Consider the following 22,296-nt stretch of genomic DNA (forward strand, 5'->3'; position numbering starts at 1 on the left):
AAATGCTAATAAGTAAAATATCAATTTAAAAATATGCTGTGCACTTCTGTTAAAAGAACAAGCATACAGAAATATCGAATCACTTATAATACACAGCATATTTTAAATGTACATAATTTTTCCTTTTAAATACAGGAGCGTTAAGAATAGAGATTTTGAATAAAAAAGGAGAAGCAATGCAAAAACTTCCAGGTACAAGCCACGGAGGTTCAAAGAAACTCCTTGTTGAACTCAAGGTTATTTTACATTGTAAGTATTTCAGTATATTTAACTGAGTCTTTATTATTTTAAAAATGCATAATGTATTTCTTTATATGTCTACATATCATACATATTAGAATTTGATAGATGGATATAGCTGTTAATTTTAAGGACAGTGTCCCATTAGAGCATGTAGTACTGCAAAGCCACATTTCATGAAATGACAATTGCTTCAATGCCAAATATTTAATGTCTTAATGCTATATTACGATTACATCTTCTGTAACATGTAAGGAGGGCCTATCAGTTTCAAGCTGTCTACTTAATATGTGTAAGAACATGGTTAAAATGGATGTTTGTGTAATTAACAGCTAACAATTCACGTGAGCTGCACGAAAGTAAGGACCAGACTTGTTCAGTATCTATTGTAAAATCACTTCAGAATTTTAAAACGTCAAGTTTCTTATGTGTTAGTGTTTTGTCGTTTCCATTTTATGGGTGCTTCACTTCATATTCTTGCACTGCCTTTGTTGAAGAATTGCATTCTTTCCAAGGCAGCTGAAATAATTCTGTGTGTTCAACACAGAATTAGAACACTAAATTATCTGAAGACTCCAATCCTGCACATGTCAAATATATCTGAAATTTATAGAAACTTAAAATCATTTGCCTTGTTTCTTTCCATATGCAATAGGAAAATCCAATTCCTTTGGCTGATAAGAGTTGTAAAAACATTTTTTAAGCACTGAAATTACTGATGTGATATATGTCAAAGGAAACCAAGTGGAAGTATCTTAGCTTCAGTTTAGTGTGTGTGTCATAAGATTACACACAGTATTTTACTGGCACTTGTTGTATGGGGACTGTCTGCTGTGCATGTCCGTTGTCCAAGGTAATGCGTGTATTGGGGCATAAAGAGCTTGGAATTGAAAAAACATGTTCACGTAGTACATGTTAGCAGATTCTATTTGCCAACAGCCTGGGTGACAAACCAGTGTTTTGCAACCTTAACTAAGGTAGACCGTCCTGGCTTCAGGATGAAAGAGGCATGGTGTTTCTTTTGTTGTGTTTTGTCGGTGTTGTTGCTGGGAGAAACAAAACTTAAGTTTGCCCTTTGCCTCCAATCACTGAACAGTCTGTCTTCAGACTTTCATGTCTCCTGACCACTTTGATTCATTGATGGAAATTTGTATTTATAACTGTTTTTACAGCTTCCTATCTTAACTTTTGTCTCTAGTCAATTTAGGAATCACTAGTGTAATCTCCCTCTTCTTCACCAGACCAATGAGTAAGTCCTGTAAGTGACAGTTAGGGCATGGCATATCTGTCAAACTCAACCCCTAGACTTTTATAAAATATAAAGCTCTCGTTTGTACTGAAGTGGTTACTCTGTTATGAAGGCCAACAGCAAATGTGTAATGTACAAAAGGTTTCTCTTCTCTTTTGAAGAGTGGAATACCTTGCAAAATATACTGTGGACAGCTAAGAGAGTTGAGCTATGGGAAACTTCTTATCTGGTCTGTTACTGGAGAGCCTTATACAAAGTTTGATTCAAAATTAAGGTTAAGACAATGATAAAGTCGAGGGATCTGGTGGGGCTAAAAGGAGCTGCCGAAGCAAAGGGTGGATAGCAGGAGAACTGGGCTGTGGCAGGAGCATCTTGTCCAAAGTTTGGACAGGGGAAGCAAGGACTGGCAAGACAAATGGGAAACTTTTTTCAAAGCCATGCCTGGGTGGTTCTTGTCTGAGGTGAGGCTGAGAAATAAGCATTTCTACCTCAGAAGATTATTTTTAATTCACTCCACTTTTTCTCATTTAAATTGCAGGTACCTCTGTTAAAATATTCAAGTAGGTGCTGTGGCAATCTGTGGCAATAGTGAGGTGTCTTTTCAGATTTTAGAGCTCTTCAGCTAACTGTTTTCATCACGGAAGTATTTATTTTAGAACTTAATTGCTCGGTCAGAATAGTCAACTATCTTGCCATTTCCCTCCTGTGGTGTAAACCACAATGGGAGCTGCTGTTCAGATCCACCTGTCTCTCTCTCGCATGCACCATTGAATTCTCCCAGTTCAGGAATAGCTGTTAGCTATTAACATGTCATTTGAAAGAAAACAACAGACGTTTTTCCTCTGTCTGTACTGTACCCTCTATGGTTTTATATTATACCATAGCAGGGACATTTAGTTATCTGTTATCTATAACCAAATTTAAATAATCTAGCCTTAAGTCTGTATTTTTTGCAAAACCACCATGTCTATAGAAACTTAATTTCTTGTGCTGTTTATGGTACACATAGTTTGCACGAAGTGCAGATTTCCATATCTCAATGGTTGTAGGAATACTGGTAATACTCATAAATGCATTTGTGTTGGAAGTGTCAAGAAAAGAACATGGTGGTTAGGAAGTCCTAATGGTGCTTTCTAGCAAAACAACAGAGGAGAGTTCATTAATCACAACTAATACAAAGTGTTTGAAGGGCTTCTCCTCTATCAAAGGGAAAAATGGAGAAATTTCCAAGAAAGTTCTAAATTTTGCATGTGGCTCCACTGAAATGATTTAGTTTGTTGTTCAAATAAAATTTCAGGATGTTTTTTTGTCACAGAGACCACAACAACAACATTGGACGTACCTTAAAATTTTCTTGCACAGAACTGCTCTTAGGATTGACTTCTCTTTCAGAAGAGAACATAAGAACATAACATCCCTGCCTTTAAAAGCCAGGGCTTTCTTATTTGTTTTCTTCCAAGATCCCATTTGTTTTATTTTTATCTTTTGTGTATCACTATGCACAGAAGTATTCACTTTCTTCACTTCCTATAGATAAATTTCTGCCTTAAATTATCTACACAAGAAAGGTGTGCATCTTCTGGGTGTACGTCTTGTGTAATAGAGAGAGACTCCCAGTTCAACTTGGTGGCAGTTGACACTGCAATAGGAAAATTGTGCTCACTTGAGAAGTTCTCAGTGTTAGTAACTACCAACAGTCAAAAAAAAAAAAAAAAAATAGAAAACTGAATTAGATCTTTCTACAAATAATCCAATACTTGCAAAATTACTTGTACAAAGAAATACAACTAAGAAAACTGACAGCTTTTCTTTTATCTTATGTATGCAATTTGGTGCAAGAAGAGGATATGAAACAGTTGTACTTGGCTATAGGACGTCTATTTTTTACTGCATTTCTTTTTATTCTGTATAGTCTTATTGTAGTCACATTCTATATTTATTCTAATTTATATTTCGAAAAACAAATATATTAATGCCTCTTGAAGTTTCAAACAATAAATATTATTCCTGTATTTATCTTAGATTATAGAATCAGTCACTAATAAATTGCCTCAAAATTTCATTGTGTTCTTTTTTGGGATGTCTTACTGCTGCAGAAGTATTTTTAAAGACAGATACAATAATTTGGAGCAAAAAAGGAATGTTCGTTTTTCCTCGATTATACATTCAGTCAACTGCACACTTTTTCCATTGCTCCCATTTAAGCTAATTTGTTATGGTTGTTTGTCAAGTTGATCAGTTGCCAGCATGGAGTGCACAGCCTACAACTACTCAGGCTTCATGGGGAACATATAACCAAAGAGCTGATAAAACTCGACTTTATAACCCTGCTGCTTTCAGTTTAATGTGTCTGAGGCTAGCAATTTTTAATTAAAATGGGATTATGTAGCAAATTCATTTTTTTGGCTGTGATTGTGATTAGTTGTGAAGCTGAATTTGTATTTATTAGATTTAGAAGTAATAATAATACTTAATAATGAATGACAGGAGTACTTGAAAAAATAAAGAATGATGGTGTAAAATCTAAATACATGTAGCTAATTGTTTGTTTTTCAGCACCTACCGGGAATAAAGAAATAATTTCCCATATCAGTCAGCATGGAGGCAAATGGCCATACTGGTTTAAAAAAATGGGTAGGTTCACATATGCAGTATTTTCAGTTTATTTATAATTTCACTTTTTTGAGTTCTAATTGTATTTGTATTTCTGTTTAGAAAATCTTCAGAAACTTGGGAACTACTCTTTAAAACTGCAAGTAGTATTGAATGAAAGTAATGCAGACACTTACGCAGGAAGGCCTCTGCCATCTAAAGTATTTAAATTTACTATTATAGGTAAGAATTCTAGTCATGCCAATTTTCTTTTACTTTTAGTATTTCTATTTGATTCATTGTATATCAAAATTATGCATATTTTAGTTGAGATGTAATTTTCAGCACTGAAAAGTAGCATTTGTATGTCAAATACTAAGCAGGTTCAGGAAAAAAATAATTTTTTGTTGAATGTTTGATGTCACCTGTAATGTGTTTGTTCTGCTATACACTCAGTTTTACAAGTAAAGTGTTGGTGGAATCAAAAGCTTTTTGCTGATGTAAACTTTCCTAAATGTACTTAATAAAATTAAACTTTTACTTAGTTAGAATCACCCTTTTTCCTCATGCCATTGACATAAATATTCTTTCATAAAACTAGTATTCATTAGGCCAACTTCATGCATAAACCATAGAGAGAAACTAATTGAAAAACGGGTTATACATTTAAAATACGCATATTGAGATTGAAGTGTCTTTTTTTTTTTTTTTTAATTAAAAGAAGAATCATATGTAAAACTAAATTCTCATTCAGTTATAATGGCTGTGTATCTTTGGATTAACCATCGTAAAAGACTTACTGGAATACCAGAATAGAAATAATACTGTTAAATGTAGAATCATAGAATGATTAGAGTTGGAAGGGACCTTAAAGATCATCAAGTTCCAACCCCCCTGCCATGGGCAGGGACACCTCCACTAGAGCAGGTTGCTCAAAGCCCCATCCAGCCTGGCCTTAAACACTTCCAGGGATGGGGCATCCACAACTTCCCTGGGCTTTCATAGGAGAGGTGCTCCATCCCTCTGATCATCTTCGTGGCCCTCCGCTGGACCCGTTCCAACAGGTCCACATTCTTTCTATGTTGAGGACTCCATAGCTGGACACAGTATTCCAGGTGAGGTCTCACGAGCGCAGAGTAGAGGAGTAGAATCGCCTCCCGCGACCTGCTGGCCACACATCTCTTGATGCAGCCCAGGATGCGGTTGGCTTTCTGGGCTGCCAGTGTGCACTGCCGGCTCATGTTGAGTTTCTCATCCACGAGCACTCCCAAGTCTTTCTCCTCAGGCCTGCTCTCCAGCCATTCTCCGCCCAACCTGTATTTGTGCCTGGGATTGCCACGTCCTGGGTGCAGGACCCTGCACTTGGCCTGGTTGGACTTCATGCCATTTGCACGAGCCCATCTCTCAAGCCTGTCCAGGTCCCTCTGGATGGCATCCCTTCCCTCCAGCATGTTGACCGCGCCACTGAGCTTGGTGTCATTGGCAAACTTGCTGAGGTTGCACTCTATCCCACTGTCCATGTCTCCGACAAAGATGTTAAATAGCACTGGTCCCAGTACTGACCCCTGAGGAACACTGCTCGTCACTGGCCACCACTTGGACATTGAGCCGTTGACCACAACCCTTTGAGTGTGGCCATTCAGCCAGTTCCTTATCCACCGAGTGGTCCATCCATTGAATCCATGAGTTTCCAATTTTGAGACCAGGATGTCATGCGGGACAGTGTCAAATGCTTTGCATAAGTCCAGGTAGATGATGTCTGTTGCTCTGCCCTTGTCCACCAAGTCTGATATATGTCTGATAGTACTCTTTCTTGCCATACACTCTGGTATGTATGTATGTATGTATGTGGCCTGAAATAGTATGTGACTGATCATATCTCCCCCAGAAAATTCATGGATTCCCATTTTAATGACATTGTTGAAGATCATAACATATACAGTGTACAGTTACATCATGTTTCTGGTACAGCCTTGGTAGTCCTGTTTCTCTCATCCTGTAGATGTTAATTTTATTTCCTAAGTTATTTGTGTGCATTTATCTCTTAGGGGCTGGATAGTTTTTGTTGATAAGCCTTTCTTTGAAGAAGTTTTATTTCTTTTTGCTGAAAAGATTTCAGCTTCAGGGAAAATAGGCATATATTTATGAAGAAGGGTAAAGATGTATACTCGTTTGAAGCTGGTCTTTCTGTGTCCAGAAATATGAAACACAATTCATTTCTAAATTATGCAGGAGTAATATGTTACCTGTAAATCAGATTTCATCTGATTTAAAAAAAAAATCATAGGATTTAAAAAAAAAATCTGAATTTTTGATTCTGTATGTCATAATTCATGGTAAAGAAAATCTGTAGTTATTTACTTGCTAAATTAATTTGCAAAAAGATGTGCTAACAACAGATTATACATCCCCTGCTCTGTTTTATCGCCAAGACTCATCCTTTTATGCAAGTGTGCTTGTATGTAGTAATCAAAAAATCTGTGGCCTACATATGTTAAAAAAAAATAGTTCTTCTATTGGTTTCTGGCTCTCTGTCTCCAGTTCAAAAGGAAAAGTGGTGTTCAGCCCTTTTGCCATGCTGTGACTTTGCCTTTTTCTGAATTGGCGTAAACCAAGCCAAAATTAAACTAGGAATGGCAGGGGAGGAAGAGACTTACCAGCAGCCCTACGAGAAGGTGATGGGCATGGTTGACGAGCAAAGGGTCTGGAGTGATGTGACAGGAAAATCACAAAATCAATAAAATGGAGCTGAAGTGGGCTCACCTCCAGTATTTGCATATATGTAAGGGAATGCCTACAAGGCACCATTATGGAGACATCCCCAAACCCTTTCTGGGAAATCAGTGTGCTTTGGTGCCTCTTTGAACTGCGTCTACACTAGTGCATGCAGCATGGGGAATAAACATGATGAGTTAGAGACAGCAGGGCTATGCTCTTGCTAGAATCATGGAGAGGTGGTGGGATGGCTCACGTGACTGGAATGTTGCAATAGATACAGGCTCTTTAGGCAAGACAGACCAGGAAGACAAGGAGGTGAAGTTGCCCTTTATGTAATAGAACAGCTGGAATGCATGGAGCTCTGCCTGGGGATGGATAATGAGCCACACCAGTATGGATGACACTGTGGTGGGTGTCTACTATAGGCCACCTGACCAAGAACAAGTGGATGAGGCCTTCTACAGCTGGCCAGAAGCTGCATCATGTTCGTAGACCCTGGTCTTCATGGGGAATTTCAACCACCCTGATACCTGTTGGAGGAACAACACAGCAGGGCATAAGCAATCCAGGAGGTTCCTGGAGTGCATCAATGACAACTTCCTGACTCAAGTGATTAGAGGAACCAACAAGGAGAGGTGCTGTGCTGGACCTCCCTCGTACTCACAAACAAGAAAGGGCTCACTGGGCATGTGAAGGTTGAAGGCAGCCTTGGTTGCAGTGACCATGAGATAGTAGAGTTCAGGGTCATGAGATGGAGGACAAAAAGAAGCTTAAAACCCCAGGCTTCAGGAGAGAAGACTTCAGCCTCCTCAAAGATCTTCCTGGTGGAGTTCCAGGGGATAAGGCCCTGGACAGAGAGGGGTCCCAATAATGGTTAGTATTTACAGATTACTTTCTCCAAGCTCAAGTCTAGTCCATCCCAATGACCAGGAAGTCAGGCAAAAATGCCAGGAGGCCTGCATGGATGAACAAGGAGTTCCTGGCAAAACTCAACACAAAAAAAAAGAAGTATACAGAAGGTGGAAGTGGGGACAGGTAGCCTGGGAGGAATACAGAGAAGCTATCCAAGCATGCAGGGATGGGGTTAGGAAAGCCAAAGTCCAATTGGAATTGAAACTGGAATTTCTGACAAGGGATGTCAAGGGCAACAAGATGGGCTTCTATAAATACATAGGTGACAAAAGGATGACTGGGGTAGACGTGAGCCTTCTGTTGAATGAGGCAGGGGACACAGGACATGGAAAAGACTGAGATACTGAACACCACCTTTACTTCAGTATTTACTAGCAAGACAGACCTTAAGGAATTCCAGGTCTCAGAAACCAATGGAAGGTTTGGAGCAAGGAAGATAGATCCTTGGTGGAAGAGGATTGGGTCGGGGAATACCTGAGCAAACCAGTCATACGTAAGTCCATGTGCCATGATGGTGATGTACTTTAAGAAGGTAGATGCACACCTGAGGCAGAGAGAGCTGGTTGATGTCATTGTGAGGCTACTCTCAGTAACTGAATCATCATGGCAATTGGGAGAACTGCCTGACAATTGGAGGAAAGCAAATGTCACTCTTATTTTCAAAAAGAGCAAGAAGGAGGACTCACAGGCCAGTCAGCTTCATCTTGATCCCTGGGAAGGTGATGGAGCAACTAATCTTGGAAACCATTTCCAGGCACATGAAGGACAAGAAGATCATCAGAGGTAGTTAGCATGGATTCACCAGGGAGAAGTCATGCTTGACCAACTTGATAACTTTCTATGATGAAATTACTAGCTTGGTAGATGTGGGGTCAGCAGTGGGTGTTGTCTATCTAGACTTCCGTAAGGCTTTCAGCACTGTCTCCCATAAGATCCTCATACAGAAGCTGATAAAGTGTGGGCTGGATGAGCAGACAGTGAAGTGGATTGACAACTGGCAGAAGAGCTGAGCCCAGAGAGTGGTGATTGATAGCACAAAGTGTAGTTGGAGGCCAGTAAGTAGTGGTTACCACAGTGGTTAATAGGGTCAATATTGGGTCTGATTCTGTTTAACATCTTCATTAATGATCTGGATGATGGGGCAGAGTGTACCTTCAGCAGGTTGTGATGACACAAAACTGGGAAGTGTGGCTGGTATACCAGAGAGGTCCAGGGGCACCTCAAACAGGCTGGAGATATGGGCTCTGACAGGAACCTCAGGAAGTTCCACAAGGGGAAGTGCAAAGTCCTGCCCCTAGGGAAGAACAACCCTAGTATCCAGTACAGGCTGGCGCTCAAGCAACTGGAAAACAGCTTTGCAGAAAAGGACCTAGGGGTCCTGGTGGGACAACAGGGTGAACATGAGCGAGCAATGTCCTCTTGCTGCAATGAAGGGCAGCAATCTTGGGTTGCATTAGGAGGAGTGTTGCCAGCACATTGAGGGAGGTGATCAATCTTCTCTACTCAGCGCTGGTGAGGCCACAACTGGAATACTGTGTCCAGTTCTGGGCACGTAACATTACAACACAGAGACATGGACATACTGGAGAGAGTCCAGCAAAGGGCCGTAAAGATGATGAAAGGACTGGAGTATCTCTCGTGAAGAGAGGCTGGGAGAGCTGGGGCTGCTCTGCCTATAGAAGAGAAGGTACATGGGATTCTTATTAATGTCTATAAATACCTGAAGGAAGGCTCTTTTTAGTGGTGCCCAGTGACAGATACTGGAGGCATGGGCACAACCTGAAAGAGAGGAGAGAGCCTCCTGAACATCAGGAAACTCTTTTTCACTATGAGGGTGACTGAGAAGTAACACATGTTGTCCAAGAGGCTGTGGAGCCTCCATTCTTAGGGATGTTCAAAAGCTGTATGGACGAGTTCCTGGGCAGCTGGCTGTAGGTGGCTCTGCTTGAACCAGGGGGATTGGACAAGATGACTTCCAGAGAACCCTTCCAACCTCAACCATTCTGAGACGTTTATCTACAAAGGGTATTGGGAGGGGAGAAGACAAAATATGCAATTTCCTTTGTGTTTAATATTAAAATGGTTACTTTTGTCACAAGTTTGGGAGGTAGAGCTAGCATCTGTTTCCAGAAGATCAAGAAAGAATAGATGCTTTTGGTAGCCTCCTTTTTTTTTCCTCAAAGCTAGAGGCTTTGAATGCAAACCCTTTATGCAGAAGAGTTCTTTGTAGCATATTCTTCTAAAAGCTTCTGCAAAAGTATTATTGGCAGAATAGAAAGAGGCATTCTTGTATGACAAAACAGAAAAAATATTTGGCATTACATAAAAAGAGTAATTATTTAAACATGTCTGAAAACCTGGCATTGAAGTCTCAAGATTCTTCTGTGAAGTTCCAAGAAAATAAAAGAATCTCTTTCTCTGAAGGAATACATAAATTAACATTGTCTGCATCTTCTTTATCTGTGTTTATCAAAGCAAAAAGAGAAACTTAAAAATTGCAAAGCTGCATTAGGTATTTAAAAAATTCTTTTCCAAGAGTATTATGGCTTTCGCCAGTGTGGCACCCTTCAGGTAAAGGTTACTTTGTCCATAACAACTGAAATGAACAAATCTCCTCAGAAAGAAATATACACTCTAAAACTCTAATGAACTAATAGTTTGGTGCTTTTAACATGAAGAGTACTAAAAGCAATTTTTGCTTTCTGTTTCTGCTTTTTTATCTAGTCAGAAGATAATTTGACTTTTTTAGTATCTTTAGTCTTGAAAAGAAAGTATTTTAGGTATTTTTGCAGTGTTTTGTTTTGTCTCAGAGGCAGCTGTAAATCCTTACACTCGTTATTCTTGTGACTTTTTATGTATATAGATTCTAAAAATCCAGAAAAGGAGAATTAAAACCTAAACTCAAATTATCAGGTTTTTTTGTCTGAGAAACATTATTTTATTTCTCTAAGAGCAGGCTGTTGCTCAGTGTTTACAGTTCTTGTTGGTAACAAAAAGATCATCATAAATGTCAGTTAAAACTGAACTTCCTAAGTTAGTATCTTAAGTTTTGTGGTTTTAATTCAGACACGTTCTTTTGGTAGTTATTCATGTTGACAGTGCAGAAGTTCTTTTACTGTTATTTTGTCAAATCATTTTACAGTTTCATCATTCACTTGTAAATAAAATTGTAAACGCTGAGAAGTTGAGGTCTTTTTATTGTTGTAACCATTAAAATAATTTTGACCAATACAAGGTAACGTTTTCCTTCCCCCTATGATTTTCACATCTCTTGTGCAAAAGAAGCTCTGTGATAATGAGACCTCTAGGTTGTGAAAGTAGGTGTTAATTTGAGTCCAAAGTAATTTGATAGGATATTTAGCTACCATTTAGCTCAGCACTGTATTATTTTTTTCGAAGGCCGCTTGGCCAAGACTGTTTGATTCCAGAAAACATGACTGATTTACAAGCTCCCATTTTTACTGCTCTGTTTGGTCTCATTTTTTAGTGACCAGTTGGAGGCAGTCTAGAAGGGACAGATTTCACAGGAAGGATGCACTCAGGTTTCTTTTTCAAATACTCATCATTACTCATTTTTCTCTCTCAAGTTCGGGATAGTTGTAGAACAAAAATGTTTTGCTGCATGAGTGATTTTATTTTAAAATTATTAAAGCAATTAAATGTTTAAGAAAAGCTGTCCACAATGAACTTAACCACTTTCAGGTGCTGTATTGATGTTCTAAGTACTTTGGGTTCTAAGTACTTTGGAAGTTTTGGCTGTCCTGTTATTCTGCTATTATATTTTAACTATTGCTTTTATGGTAGTGTAAATTTAAAAAAAAAGAGGATCAATGATTTTTGTTAAAACAGTATTCTGGATAGCCTATTTACTTTGAGGCTGAAAACTCCTTGATTTAATTGCAGCCTTAAGAAAAAGCCAGTGAACAGACATAATTCCTTCTAAACATGTATTATTCTTTTCTCCTAGAGGGCAAACCAGAGAAATTTTCAGTGGGTCTTTTGGACCTTCCTTTTCGAATTGGAGTACCTTTTAATATTCCTTTGGAATTACAGGATGAATTTGGACATGCAACACAGTTGACAACTGGCATTAAACCAATTCTTGAAGCTAGGTAATTCAACCATCTCCTTTTTATTTCTTTTTTTTTTTTTACTTTTTTTTGTCCTTTCTTATGTTGCATTACTATAGTAATTCTTTGGGGTTTCTCGAGTGATACTTTTCACACAAATTAACTGGCATTTTACTATTTCCTTAAAAATATCTGAATGTGTCTTGTATATCGGAACACTGTGTTTATTTGTAAATTGATTCTATTTTGTTTTCTCTGTATTTTTCTAGTGGACTGACATTGCAGTATGGAGAAGTAACTGCAGGAACAAAGTGCATCATTAAGGGTGTCACTGCTAAAGGCTGTGTAAATAATTGCCAGGGCAAGGTAAGCTAATGAATTTAAACTTGAAGTAACATATTTTTAAAAAACCAAAACCACAGAACAAATAATTTTTGTGTAAAATAGATTATCACATAGTGTTATCTAAGTTTGGTCTACATTAATGACTGCAGATATTTCTTGGGATATTTTCAGATGATCTCTTACAACTCTACCTGGACAGTTTGTCTTTCCCACTGCTGCAGTCCGTTAGCTGATGAGATGGGAGCTGGAGGGGCTGACCAACACATGGGTGTGTGGTACAGTGTACCCAGCATGCAAAGTTACTTCTCTTAGTTTAAACTGGTGCTGAAATTGGTCCTGGTGACTTTTGCACTGAAGTAGCGTAGGTAGCAGTGAAATCTTTCATTCTTTCATTCATTAAGTTGAGATGATGAGTAGTAACAGTTAATATGCGTGGTAACTACTCGAGCTTCTCTAAACGTTTTCAAAATCCTTTTTTTCACTTCTGTAACAAATATGCGTCACGCAAATAGAACCTGTTACTGATGAATTCTCAGCATGTAATCAAGCTGCTAATTTACTGTAAAAACAAAAACATATGTTACGTGCTAAAAAGTTTTCTTTCATAAAACAGGTCTTAATGCTTGTGATAAATATAGATTTGAAGATTTTCAAAAATTTTAAGCTTGTGTATATGGCATATATACACAGTATTCTAATCAAGTCCTAATCCTTTCATTTGGTCTTGCAGTCTAGCATAGTAAAGACAAAGCTAGGAACTGAGGTAGGTAAAGATACCTTGTTGTACTGTTGATATTGTAGCATAGAAAAAAGCAAATAATGTTGCTGGTGCAAAGGTGTGTAAAGAGAAGAGGGAGCATGTACCTTCTTATTGGAAACTGGAAGGTGTTGAATGCAATAAGTTTTGTGGGTGAAGCTTAGAATTAAAGGTGAAGGGCAAGAATAATCACAGAAGATAGAGGTGGATTATGGGAAATGAAGTGTGAGGAGCAAAAGTGCCAGGCTGTGGCAAGACATAAATTTGGTGAGGGGCAAGACCAAGAGTCATTTAAGAAACCTGCAGTACAGAAATAATACCATACTATAATAATAGAAAAGAAGGGTGTTATTTTCTCATGTTGCTTAATTGCATAAAATGTTGGAGACAATACAGGAACTGGCACTGAAAGTAGTTATTATAATTTATATGAGAAAAGGACTGTTTAAGATGGTAATGAAAAATAATGGCAGAAAAAAGGGCAGTGGGATAACAGAGTAAAAACAACAGATAATTTTAAAGTGTAAATACAGTGTAATTTGCAGTGCTTAATTTAAAATGAGAAGCAGAGAAGAACATAGGACAAATTTTCAGCACTCTAAAAGTTGATTTTGAAATGGTAGCAGAAGAGCTAAAATATCTCAGAGAAACAGCTAGTAATAGGACTCTGGAAAGAATTTAGAAGGAGAAATTTCATGAGAGAACAAAAAGAAAAAAAATGGAGAGCATGGAAAAAATTAAAGTTAATGTTTTTCGGAGAAAGAAGTAAGGAAAAAAATGCCAAATGGAGAAGAAAAATTTGATTGAGATAGGAAATACAGAGTATCACAGTTCTCAATGAAGGAAGCGCTGATAGAGAAGAAAGAGAAAGCAGACTTCATTTACTTCTCTAGTCATTGATTTAATTCCACCCAAACCAGACAAGATGGAGAGAAGCATGTTTTGTTTGTGCGTGGAAGCAAAGAGAAAATTTTAAGACAAGTGTGTGAGCAATATCAAGAAGACTGCTTTCTTATGGGATTTCAAACATAGTCAGGAGAAGAATGAAGAAGAGAGTTTAAAAAAGGAAAATAATATTTCTTTAATCTTCTTTTCATTTTAAAGTATTGCAGTGTACATAGAAGCAGACTTGAAAGTAAAAGCAAAGTAGATAAAGGGATCATGAAGGATAAGGGAAAAGAACTTTCTTAGAGGACACAGATGTTGAAAGATTAAAAGGAATGAAGTTGAAGATGTAGACTGATTAATTAGAGGTAGTATTAAGATAGTATTAAGTTAAAAATGAGTGTTGCAGAAAAGGAGTTAAAACTAAAAGAAGGGAGGAGTGTCCAGTGCATGAACACAAAGCTTGATTGAACTACTAAAGAGTTCAATTTATTAGCATTAAACATCAGCTATCAGCTATATCCATTTCCTATGCTTTTATTTCCTACCTTATGTCGTTGTTGAGACGGACAAATGACACGGACAGCACTCTTCTGAAGTTCAAGCAGTAACAGTCTACCCTTTATTGCCACACGTACTTTCTCATATATTCTTTCTTAACACGTGTTCTTTTACTATTGGTTACATATTGTCATAACAATATATCATTAATTGTCTTTTGCAAACATCAAAACTACTCCTTATCTTGTCAGTCTCCAGCTGGTACCTTAAAGTTGTTTACTTCTCAGGATGTTTTCTACTCCCTTCTTTCTCAAGGATATACTTTAATCTCTGCAAGGTCAATTCCTGACTCCATTCCTTCAATCAAGGGTTCCACGGACCCACCGTAGTCCCCCACAACCTTATTTTTCCCTTCTTTCCACCTCCTCAGTTCCCCAACATGTAACTAATATATTTTGCCTTCCCCTTTTCTTGTGATTTACCATTGGGTTTTGACACGCGGAAACAAACCCTACAACTCGAATAGAGTTATAAAGCAGGTATGTTTATTGCGGCGCCGGGTGCAAGGGGGATTTCTCCTCCTAACTTGCACACTGGCTCGTAAAACAAGCATCTATTTATGATAAAAAGCATACATATTCATTAATGTGGGCTGGGTTATTATAATTCTAAGAAAAGGCGTTACTATTCTAATTATTTCTAGGAACTCATTATCACAAGTCTCCTCCCCTTGCAGCATGCGTGCTGTCACCCAGTGGTCATGGGCCAGGGTCTTCTGGAGGAAGGCTCGTAGTCTTCTTCACCGTGTACTTTTACCTTTGGCTTAGAATGCTGGGCTGGCTGGACCCCAAACCGCGAAACTGGTCCTGACCAGATGGACACTTTGCCCAGACAATTGGGTTCCTCCTTAGCATGCAGGCTGTTCCTGCTATCTTATACACAAGGCCAGCTCCTTATCTTGGAATGCTGGGCTCCTGGGCTCCGAGCTCTGTTCTTTGCCAAGCTGTACTAAATCTACACTAACAACCTTTAACCATTCATTCTTCGAATCAGTTTAACGGGGCTCCAGCTAATACATGCTGCTTGGCTTGCAGGCAGACCAGTATGGTTGGTTGACTGGTCAGAGCTGGAGAGTTTTCATGCCCCTCTGTGGGCAGCCAGCAGCTGTGGAGCACGTGTTTGATGTGGCTGCAGCTGTGATGCACCTGCCCAGGCCTCATTGCACTTTCTGCTTCTCTTACCCAGCAAACCAAAGGAATTGCCTGATTGTTTTCATCCAGTCCAGAAGGTGTTAATGTTGCACATACCCTGTCAGGCGTGGGAAGGACATAAGACAGGATTATGAAAGTAAACCTTTCCAGAGGCAGCATTCCTGAACGTGTGAAAATGACAGTTTGTGAATTGCAACTAAATATTCTCAAATATCAAATGTATAAAGCGTAAAATGCACATATTTACAGTGCAACTAGTATTTTAAAGTTGGAGCTTTTAAGATTATTGATTAGACTGCTTCATTCTTTGATTTTGATGTGAAAGTCAATTTCAGTGATGCATTTCTACAGCAGGTGTTTTTCTTACGGCCCTATTCAAAGACGAGATGGATAGTAATTGTGTTGCTAAGGAATAATGACAACAGAACTTGCAGACCCTTTCTTTAAAATTCCTCTTTTTTTTATTAACAGATATGTTTTCTCCCCATTTAAACAGCCTCTAAGCAGGAAACCACAAGTTATGATAGCTGCTTTTGACAGTTTTGGAACCGTGTAGTTTACCACGCAAATCCTGGATGGAATGTCCCTGGGAATAATAACATGAAAAAGACAGATCTTAGTACAAGAAATAAAATCTTGATTTATGTAGCAGTGCAAGAAAATTTTGATAGACTTCTGAAATTTACATATATATGAATTGACATGACTGAGATAATTTATGATCTGGTTTTGTTTAAAGTTAATATTTAAAATATTCTTTTCATTAGAACTTTAATCTGAAGGTTACTCTTCCTGGTTTGAAAGAAGACACACAAATCTTTAAAATAAGATTACAACCTGGTAAGTATCCTTAAAATATTTAGTTAATTTTTGTTGAACTTAATTCTGACACTATTAATGAAATGCTGTTTCTCCCAAGAAGGTAAAATATTTAGTGAGGCATAAAAAAGGATATTCTAGCTCATCCAAATGAGGACTGACACTAAATAAAGCTAAGGGCATGTCATTCTTGGCAGGAATAATATCAAACTCGCAGCCTAATCTTGTCCATTATTCTAGCAGTTGGAATTTGTCTGCTTACTTGAGACTAATTTTTCACTTCTTTTTTTAATTATTTTGAATCTTTTTCTAATCTAGCACCATTGAATGAATGAATTTCTTATCTTCTTGATTTTCTTAACTATTATGCCCTTTAACCTGTACTAATCTGCTTTGACCAGTTCTCCCTGTAGAAGACACGCTGTGAGTGAACAAGTGTTCGTTCAGTTTCTTACCCCAGCAAAGGAGGGATGCTTTAGCAGTTGGGATTGTGTCTGAAGTTTTCATTGTTACTTGTTGACTTTATCATAATGCATGAGAGGAATACAGAAGTCCGTAATTCCACTGCCCTTACCAGAATTTTATGGTTTTTGGATATCTTGGTACTGAGGATTCCCTTATGTGATACCTGTTATCCCTTGTTACCTGGGTTTTTCTGGATTTGGGAAATAAGGTATAGTTTGAAGGCTGATTTTTGGCTTCCTAGATTACCAGACGTTAGACTTTCCCATCTCATTTTGCAGAGAGATTGTGTACTTCAAGCTCTGTGAGGCCAATAATGTACAGTTCATTCCATTATTCTTTATCTTTTGAGGAGTTAAGGCTTCATGTAGAAAATGGAGTGGAACAATCGAGGCAGATTATGTTGTGTATTACTTAGTTATTTACCTTGGACTGAAGGCAGCTTCATTCTTCTTTAGAAACTTTTGCTTTTGGCAATGTAGGGATGCTTCACTAACTCTTTTTTCTCATTGGGCATATCCATAGCTTTTAAAGCTGTTTTTTGAGGAAGAAGTGAATAAAAGCTATTTCAGTCTTTCCTGTTCTTCAACCAGTGAGTTTGAAATGGAAGTTTTAATGAACGATGCATAAAGGATGTTTCTGAAAAGTGGCCTTCTTTGTTCCTTCAGAACTTGTCTTTTAATAGTAATTTGTTACTTCCTTCTCTTTTGTAATACTGATAAAATAATTATATGTTCCAAGGGGTAGACTTACTTGAATAGCTTCACTTTACTATCCAAGCAATGCCAACAAAATTTTCTTTAGCTGTTCTTTGCCTGCAAGTTGTGTCTGTGGTGGCTTTGGTAATTGAACTGCTGCACATCATGACTGATCAGATACCTCAACATTAATATCTTTGGTTTTAACATGTCAGGAGAAAGTGTCAAGTTTCTTTTTGATGAATGTGAATACATATAGTGTGTAAGTAGCGCTATATCATGTGTTTACACCTTGTATTTGCTGAAGTTCATCATGTTTATCTAACTATTCCTTACTGAATCGATTCAGAAGATTGGCAGGTGTTGAAGGACAGGAAGAGTCTAGAACTTCTTGGCGTAAACCAATACACATGAATTGGTCTAAATTGTTTGTTACCACAAACAGTTTGGTAGCTTGGCTTTAAAAACTTTTTGAGATAGCAAAAACTGAAATCCAGTGTCTCACAAGTTACCTGAAATATAACCACTGTGCAACAATTGTGTATTTTTGCAGGCCCTCCTCGTCAATTGAAAGTAAAACCAGATTCTGAAGTTCTAAGGATTGAAAATGGCACAGCTTTCCCCTTTCAGGTTGAAGTGCTGGATGAATCAGGAAATATAACAGCACAGCCAAAGTTGATAGTTCATTGTAAGGTAAACTGCATTTTGTTATGTGCCATAAGGATTTTGATGCTTGCTTTTTAGAGGGCTGGGAAAAGAGCCTATTTTGGCATCCAGATAGAATTTATTATCTTTAATAATGCTTTTGAAGTTTCTGTAGCTTGATAGCCCTAACTGTGCCTCTCTTGCCTCATCTGAGTCATTCAGTAAGTTTCAGAATCAGAGGAACCTGGCCTTAGAAATGGAAGAGGAGATCATGTGAGGATATATAGCTACAATTTTAAGTTATTTTAGGTTGTATTTGCCATATACAATGCTAAAATTTGTTCAGGAAAAAATTTCATACAGCTTACTTTTGATAATTTTTTTAAAAGATGAAAATGCAAGCCTACTGCCTAAAAATAATATTAGATAAGACTATTGTCACAAGCACTTAGATAAGTTCAGAAGGGAATGCAGGTGTTACTGTGGCTTTTAGAAGTAAAAAAAACTTTTGCCCTTTTGGATATAGTTTTTTTTTTAACTCAAGAAAGTGACTTTTCCAATTCTAGTGAAATCAGCCTTCCAGCAAGAACAGGTAAACAAATAAAAATGTTTTTTCTGCTGCAAAACAATCTGCATTTGCTTTACACTTTATGTGCGTACATTCTCTTCCTGTAGACTGGATCTGCAGTAGTATGTTGAACTTGATATTTAAATTCTGTTTAATGTGTAACTTTTAGAAAGTTATTGAAAGGGGTTTATTTAACAACTTAATTGGATTTATTACCATAATGGCAAAAGAGACTGGTGTTTAAGTGTTAGTACAAACCAGTTGAATAGACAGCAAATGTTACTTCTATAACTTCTTCCTTTCTCCCACACATCTCTTGTCACTTGTGGAAAAATATAGGTGTTGATCTTGCAGGCTTCTGGAAAACTGAAATCTATCAAATTTATCTGTAAATAATACTATATTTATATTTGGACTTGTACAAATAATAATTTCTGGAATAGTCCTAGTAGTTCTGTAGAAGAAACCTGAAGTTTAATTTTACATTTTAAATAGTTTTTAGGTGCTTCAAACCTTCCTGTGTATTCTGTGGACTGCAGTAATGCAGGAACAAACATTTTAACTGGTCCAGTTATACATGTACAGAATATCAAGAAAGACCAGATCCTAAAAGCAAGGATTGAAATACTTGTAAGTATTGATTGGGATGTTTGATGAATGAAAGATTGAAAACAGTTTATTGTCCTGTCTTGCTAGTGTACTGAAGTCTTTTATGAATCAACTTAATCTCCAAAAGTTACTTTTTTAGTTACCATAAGCCTGATAATCAGGTGGCTGCCCTTTTTCCTCTCTGGGAAACCATAAAAAGGCTAAGAGTTTTTTCCATTCTTTCTTCACCTCTTACTCTTTATTTCTGAAATCCCTGAAGTGTTTCAGAGATATGCATTATTTTGGGGATTTTTCTTCCCCTTTTTAGTCCTTGGATTGTTCTGACAAATTGCTTTCATTGCATAAACATTTTAAGCCAGATTAGGTATGGCAACATGTTCCCCAAAACTTCAGAGAAGTTTCAAAAGTTTTTCAAAAGTTAAAAATTAATAGGTTTTTGTAGCATTTCAGTCTTAAAGCTCTTGAAGTTTGAATTTTTTAAATGCCGTTGAACATCTCAGTTCCTTGGAAATCTAGAGAGCTACACTGCTGGAGAAAATAAAACCTGTGTTGTTTTACCCTGAAAAATGTATAAACAAATACTAATATGGTAAGATGAAAGGATACCTAGGACTGCTCTTAAGTGTTTCGTAAATTGTAGAACATAGTACTTTTGAAACAGAAAACGTTTTCTAAATAGCTAGCATCAATTCTAGTATCTGTTAATAGTTGTAAGTATTCGTATGTTGTATTTTGATTTACTTTTGACAAGTCATGTTTGGACACCTCATCACACCTGGTAATCCAGAGTACTGCCATTTATTTATGGCACAGTGATATTTATGCATATATGTATATTTAATATCTTAATTATGTGTCTTTTTTCCCCGTGTATAGAGTTGCAAAGATGTGCCAGTAGTGGAAAAGATTATTAAACTTCTTCCTAGCAGTCACGTTGCAAGACTACAGGTGTTAAGTATGGATGGACAAAAAGCTATTCAAATTAAACATCAGGATGAAATTAATTGGCTTGCTGGCGATGTCATGCACAACCTTATATTTCAGATGTATGATGAAGGAGAAAGGGAGATACCTATAACTCCAGCTTTGGCAGAAAAAATCAAGGTAAGTACTTTTTGAGTCAACAGCGGTGTAATATGAGGGAGATATAAAATGCTGATTCTCTAAAATCCATAGAAATCAGACTACAAAATAATATTCCTCAAGACTGTATTATTAAACATGGGAACTCTCTGCTTAATACGATTTTTAAAATTATTCTATTAAAATTGTGTCCTTAATGAGATAAAGACACTTAATGAAATGTTAAATAATGCTTCAGGGTAGTATTATGAAAAGCAGGTCAGTAATTTCCAGTGCTTCTCCTAAACACAATAAAATAATTCTGACATAGTTATGATTCTTCAGATCTGGAGTATTCCCAAAATTTAGGAACCTTGAACAGGTATCCTCATGAAGATTTGCTTACCTGTCTTATCCCTCTGTGTACATATGTGGAGCCTAATACAAAGGTAGAGCTTCACCAAATATGTGGCACTTTTTTGGCGAGGTTTTTCAGAATCAGATCTTTCCTAACTCAAGATAAGTGAGGGAAACACTAATGTATGTTTTGTTTTGTTTGGGGTTGGGTTTTTTTAAGAGTAATTTTCTCTGTTTGGGAAGATAGCATTGGTTGCTGTTGGGAAATGCACAGGCGTTCCTTTGAAAGCTTCTGTTGCCTCTATGTTACCTCAGCATGTTTAGAATCACCACAGATATATTATGTAGCTAGTCATTAGTAATTTAGCTTTTGATTAATTTAAGAAATTTTAATTTTAGGTTAACTGGACACCTAAAATTAACAGAGAACAGTTGGTTCAGGGATTATTACCTGATGTAAAAGTACCAACGTCAGTAAAAGATGTACGTTACTGTCTAATTACTTACCTTGATGATCATGTGTCTTTGGAGAGTGCGTTCACAGTCAGGTTTGTTCATTTGAAATACTTTTTTATGAATTATGTTGCTGGCAAAGGATAGTACATCTGTTACTTTGGGGTAAAAAAAGTCTTTCCACCAAAGCTAAAATAATGAAAGCAGTTGGCAGGGGAACCGAGGTTTGGCTGGCTGGGTGGGGGCTTTTATGCAAAGTGTTTACAGATGAGAACATTATCTGTGTGAAAGACTCCATCAAGATCTGTTTGTATCCGGCCCTGTTACCACTTTTGTAAGTATACATACACTAAAGAAGTTTATTGCTATTTTTGAAAACTTTCAGTAAACATCTTATAGAATAACTAGTTTTACTGGTTACCAAAGAGAAATATCACTATGAAGTTAATTGTTACCCTTACAAAGGTTATTACTTTGGAGCTAAAGATAATATTTGTCTGGCCAAATGCTGGATACCTGCATCTGGTGTCTTAGTCAAAAGCGACAGGCTGTAAATTGAACTTTAAAATTAGCCTGCTTACTGTATCTTTATAAAGTTTGTTAAGATGTCTTAGGAAATTTCATGTGTTCTTAATAGGTTAAAATTAAGTAACTAGTTCACAGCACACTGATTCCAGGGGTAAATTTGCAACTATTAGACATTTCACAGATCTGCAGTAAGAAAAAAACATTACATAACGAAGCAATAAGTTTCTTTAAAATATTGGAAGCGTGATGCTTGTAAAAAGCTGTCCACGATGCAGCTCTATCAGAGACAGAAAAGTTTTCAGTTAAGTAATATTTTTTTGTTTTAAGAGCCAGAAAAGCAGACTGAAACGATACTTCTGTTCTTGAAAGGAAGTAGAACAGTGAATTGATTTATTGAATATTTTTAATACATCTTTGCTTGCCATTGAAAAGCAGATCAGGGAACTTTGTTTAGGGGTTATTCTATTGCAGTTGTCATAAAAATTAACTGGATGTCATTCTAATAGGATTTTTAAAGATCTCAACATAATTTTTAGCTTAGAACACAAAAAAGGAGTAAAAAACTGTGGTGGATAACTCTTAAATAACTTACAGATGTCAGGTAAGTCAGATATT

The 22,296-nt window shown here is 37.2% G+C and overlaps 1 protein-coding gene across 1 annotated transcript in view; it reads left to right on the forward strand.

Moving 5' to 3' along the window:
* The window catches only part of SMCHD1 (structural maintenance of chromosomes flexible hinge domain containing 1), an 86,640-nt gene that overhangs the window by 30,424 nt on the left and 33,920 nt on the right, over positions 1-22,296 (forward strand). Inside the window, exons 17-26 of the mRNA XM_074146228.1 lie at positions 136-249; positions 4,046-4,123; positions 4,205-4,324; positions 11,679-11,823; positions 12,051-12,147; positions 16,248-16,320; positions 18,013-18,152; positions 19,168-19,302; positions 20,158-20,385; positions 21,100-21,248. Coding sequence (XP_074002329.1) covers positions 136-249; positions 4,046-4,123; positions 4,205-4,324; positions 11,679-11,823; positions 12,051-12,147; positions 16,248-16,320; positions 18,013-18,152; positions 19,168-19,302; positions 20,158-20,385; positions 21,100-21,248 — 1,279 coding nt within the window. The remainder of the gene's footprint in view (positions 1-135; positions 250-4,045; positions 4,124-4,204; positions 4,325-11,678; positions 11,824-12,050; positions 12,148-16,247; positions 16,321-18,012; positions 18,153-19,167; positions 19,303-20,157; positions 20,386-21,099; positions 21,249-22,296) is intronic.

The sequence above is a fragment of the Numenius arquata genome, chromosome 4 (genome assembly GCF_964106895.1).
Source record: "Numenius arquata chromosome 4, bNumArq3.hap1.1, whole genome shotgun sequence".
NCBI lineage: Eukaryota > Metazoa > Chordata > Aves > Charadriiformes > Scolopacidae > Numenius > Numenius arquata.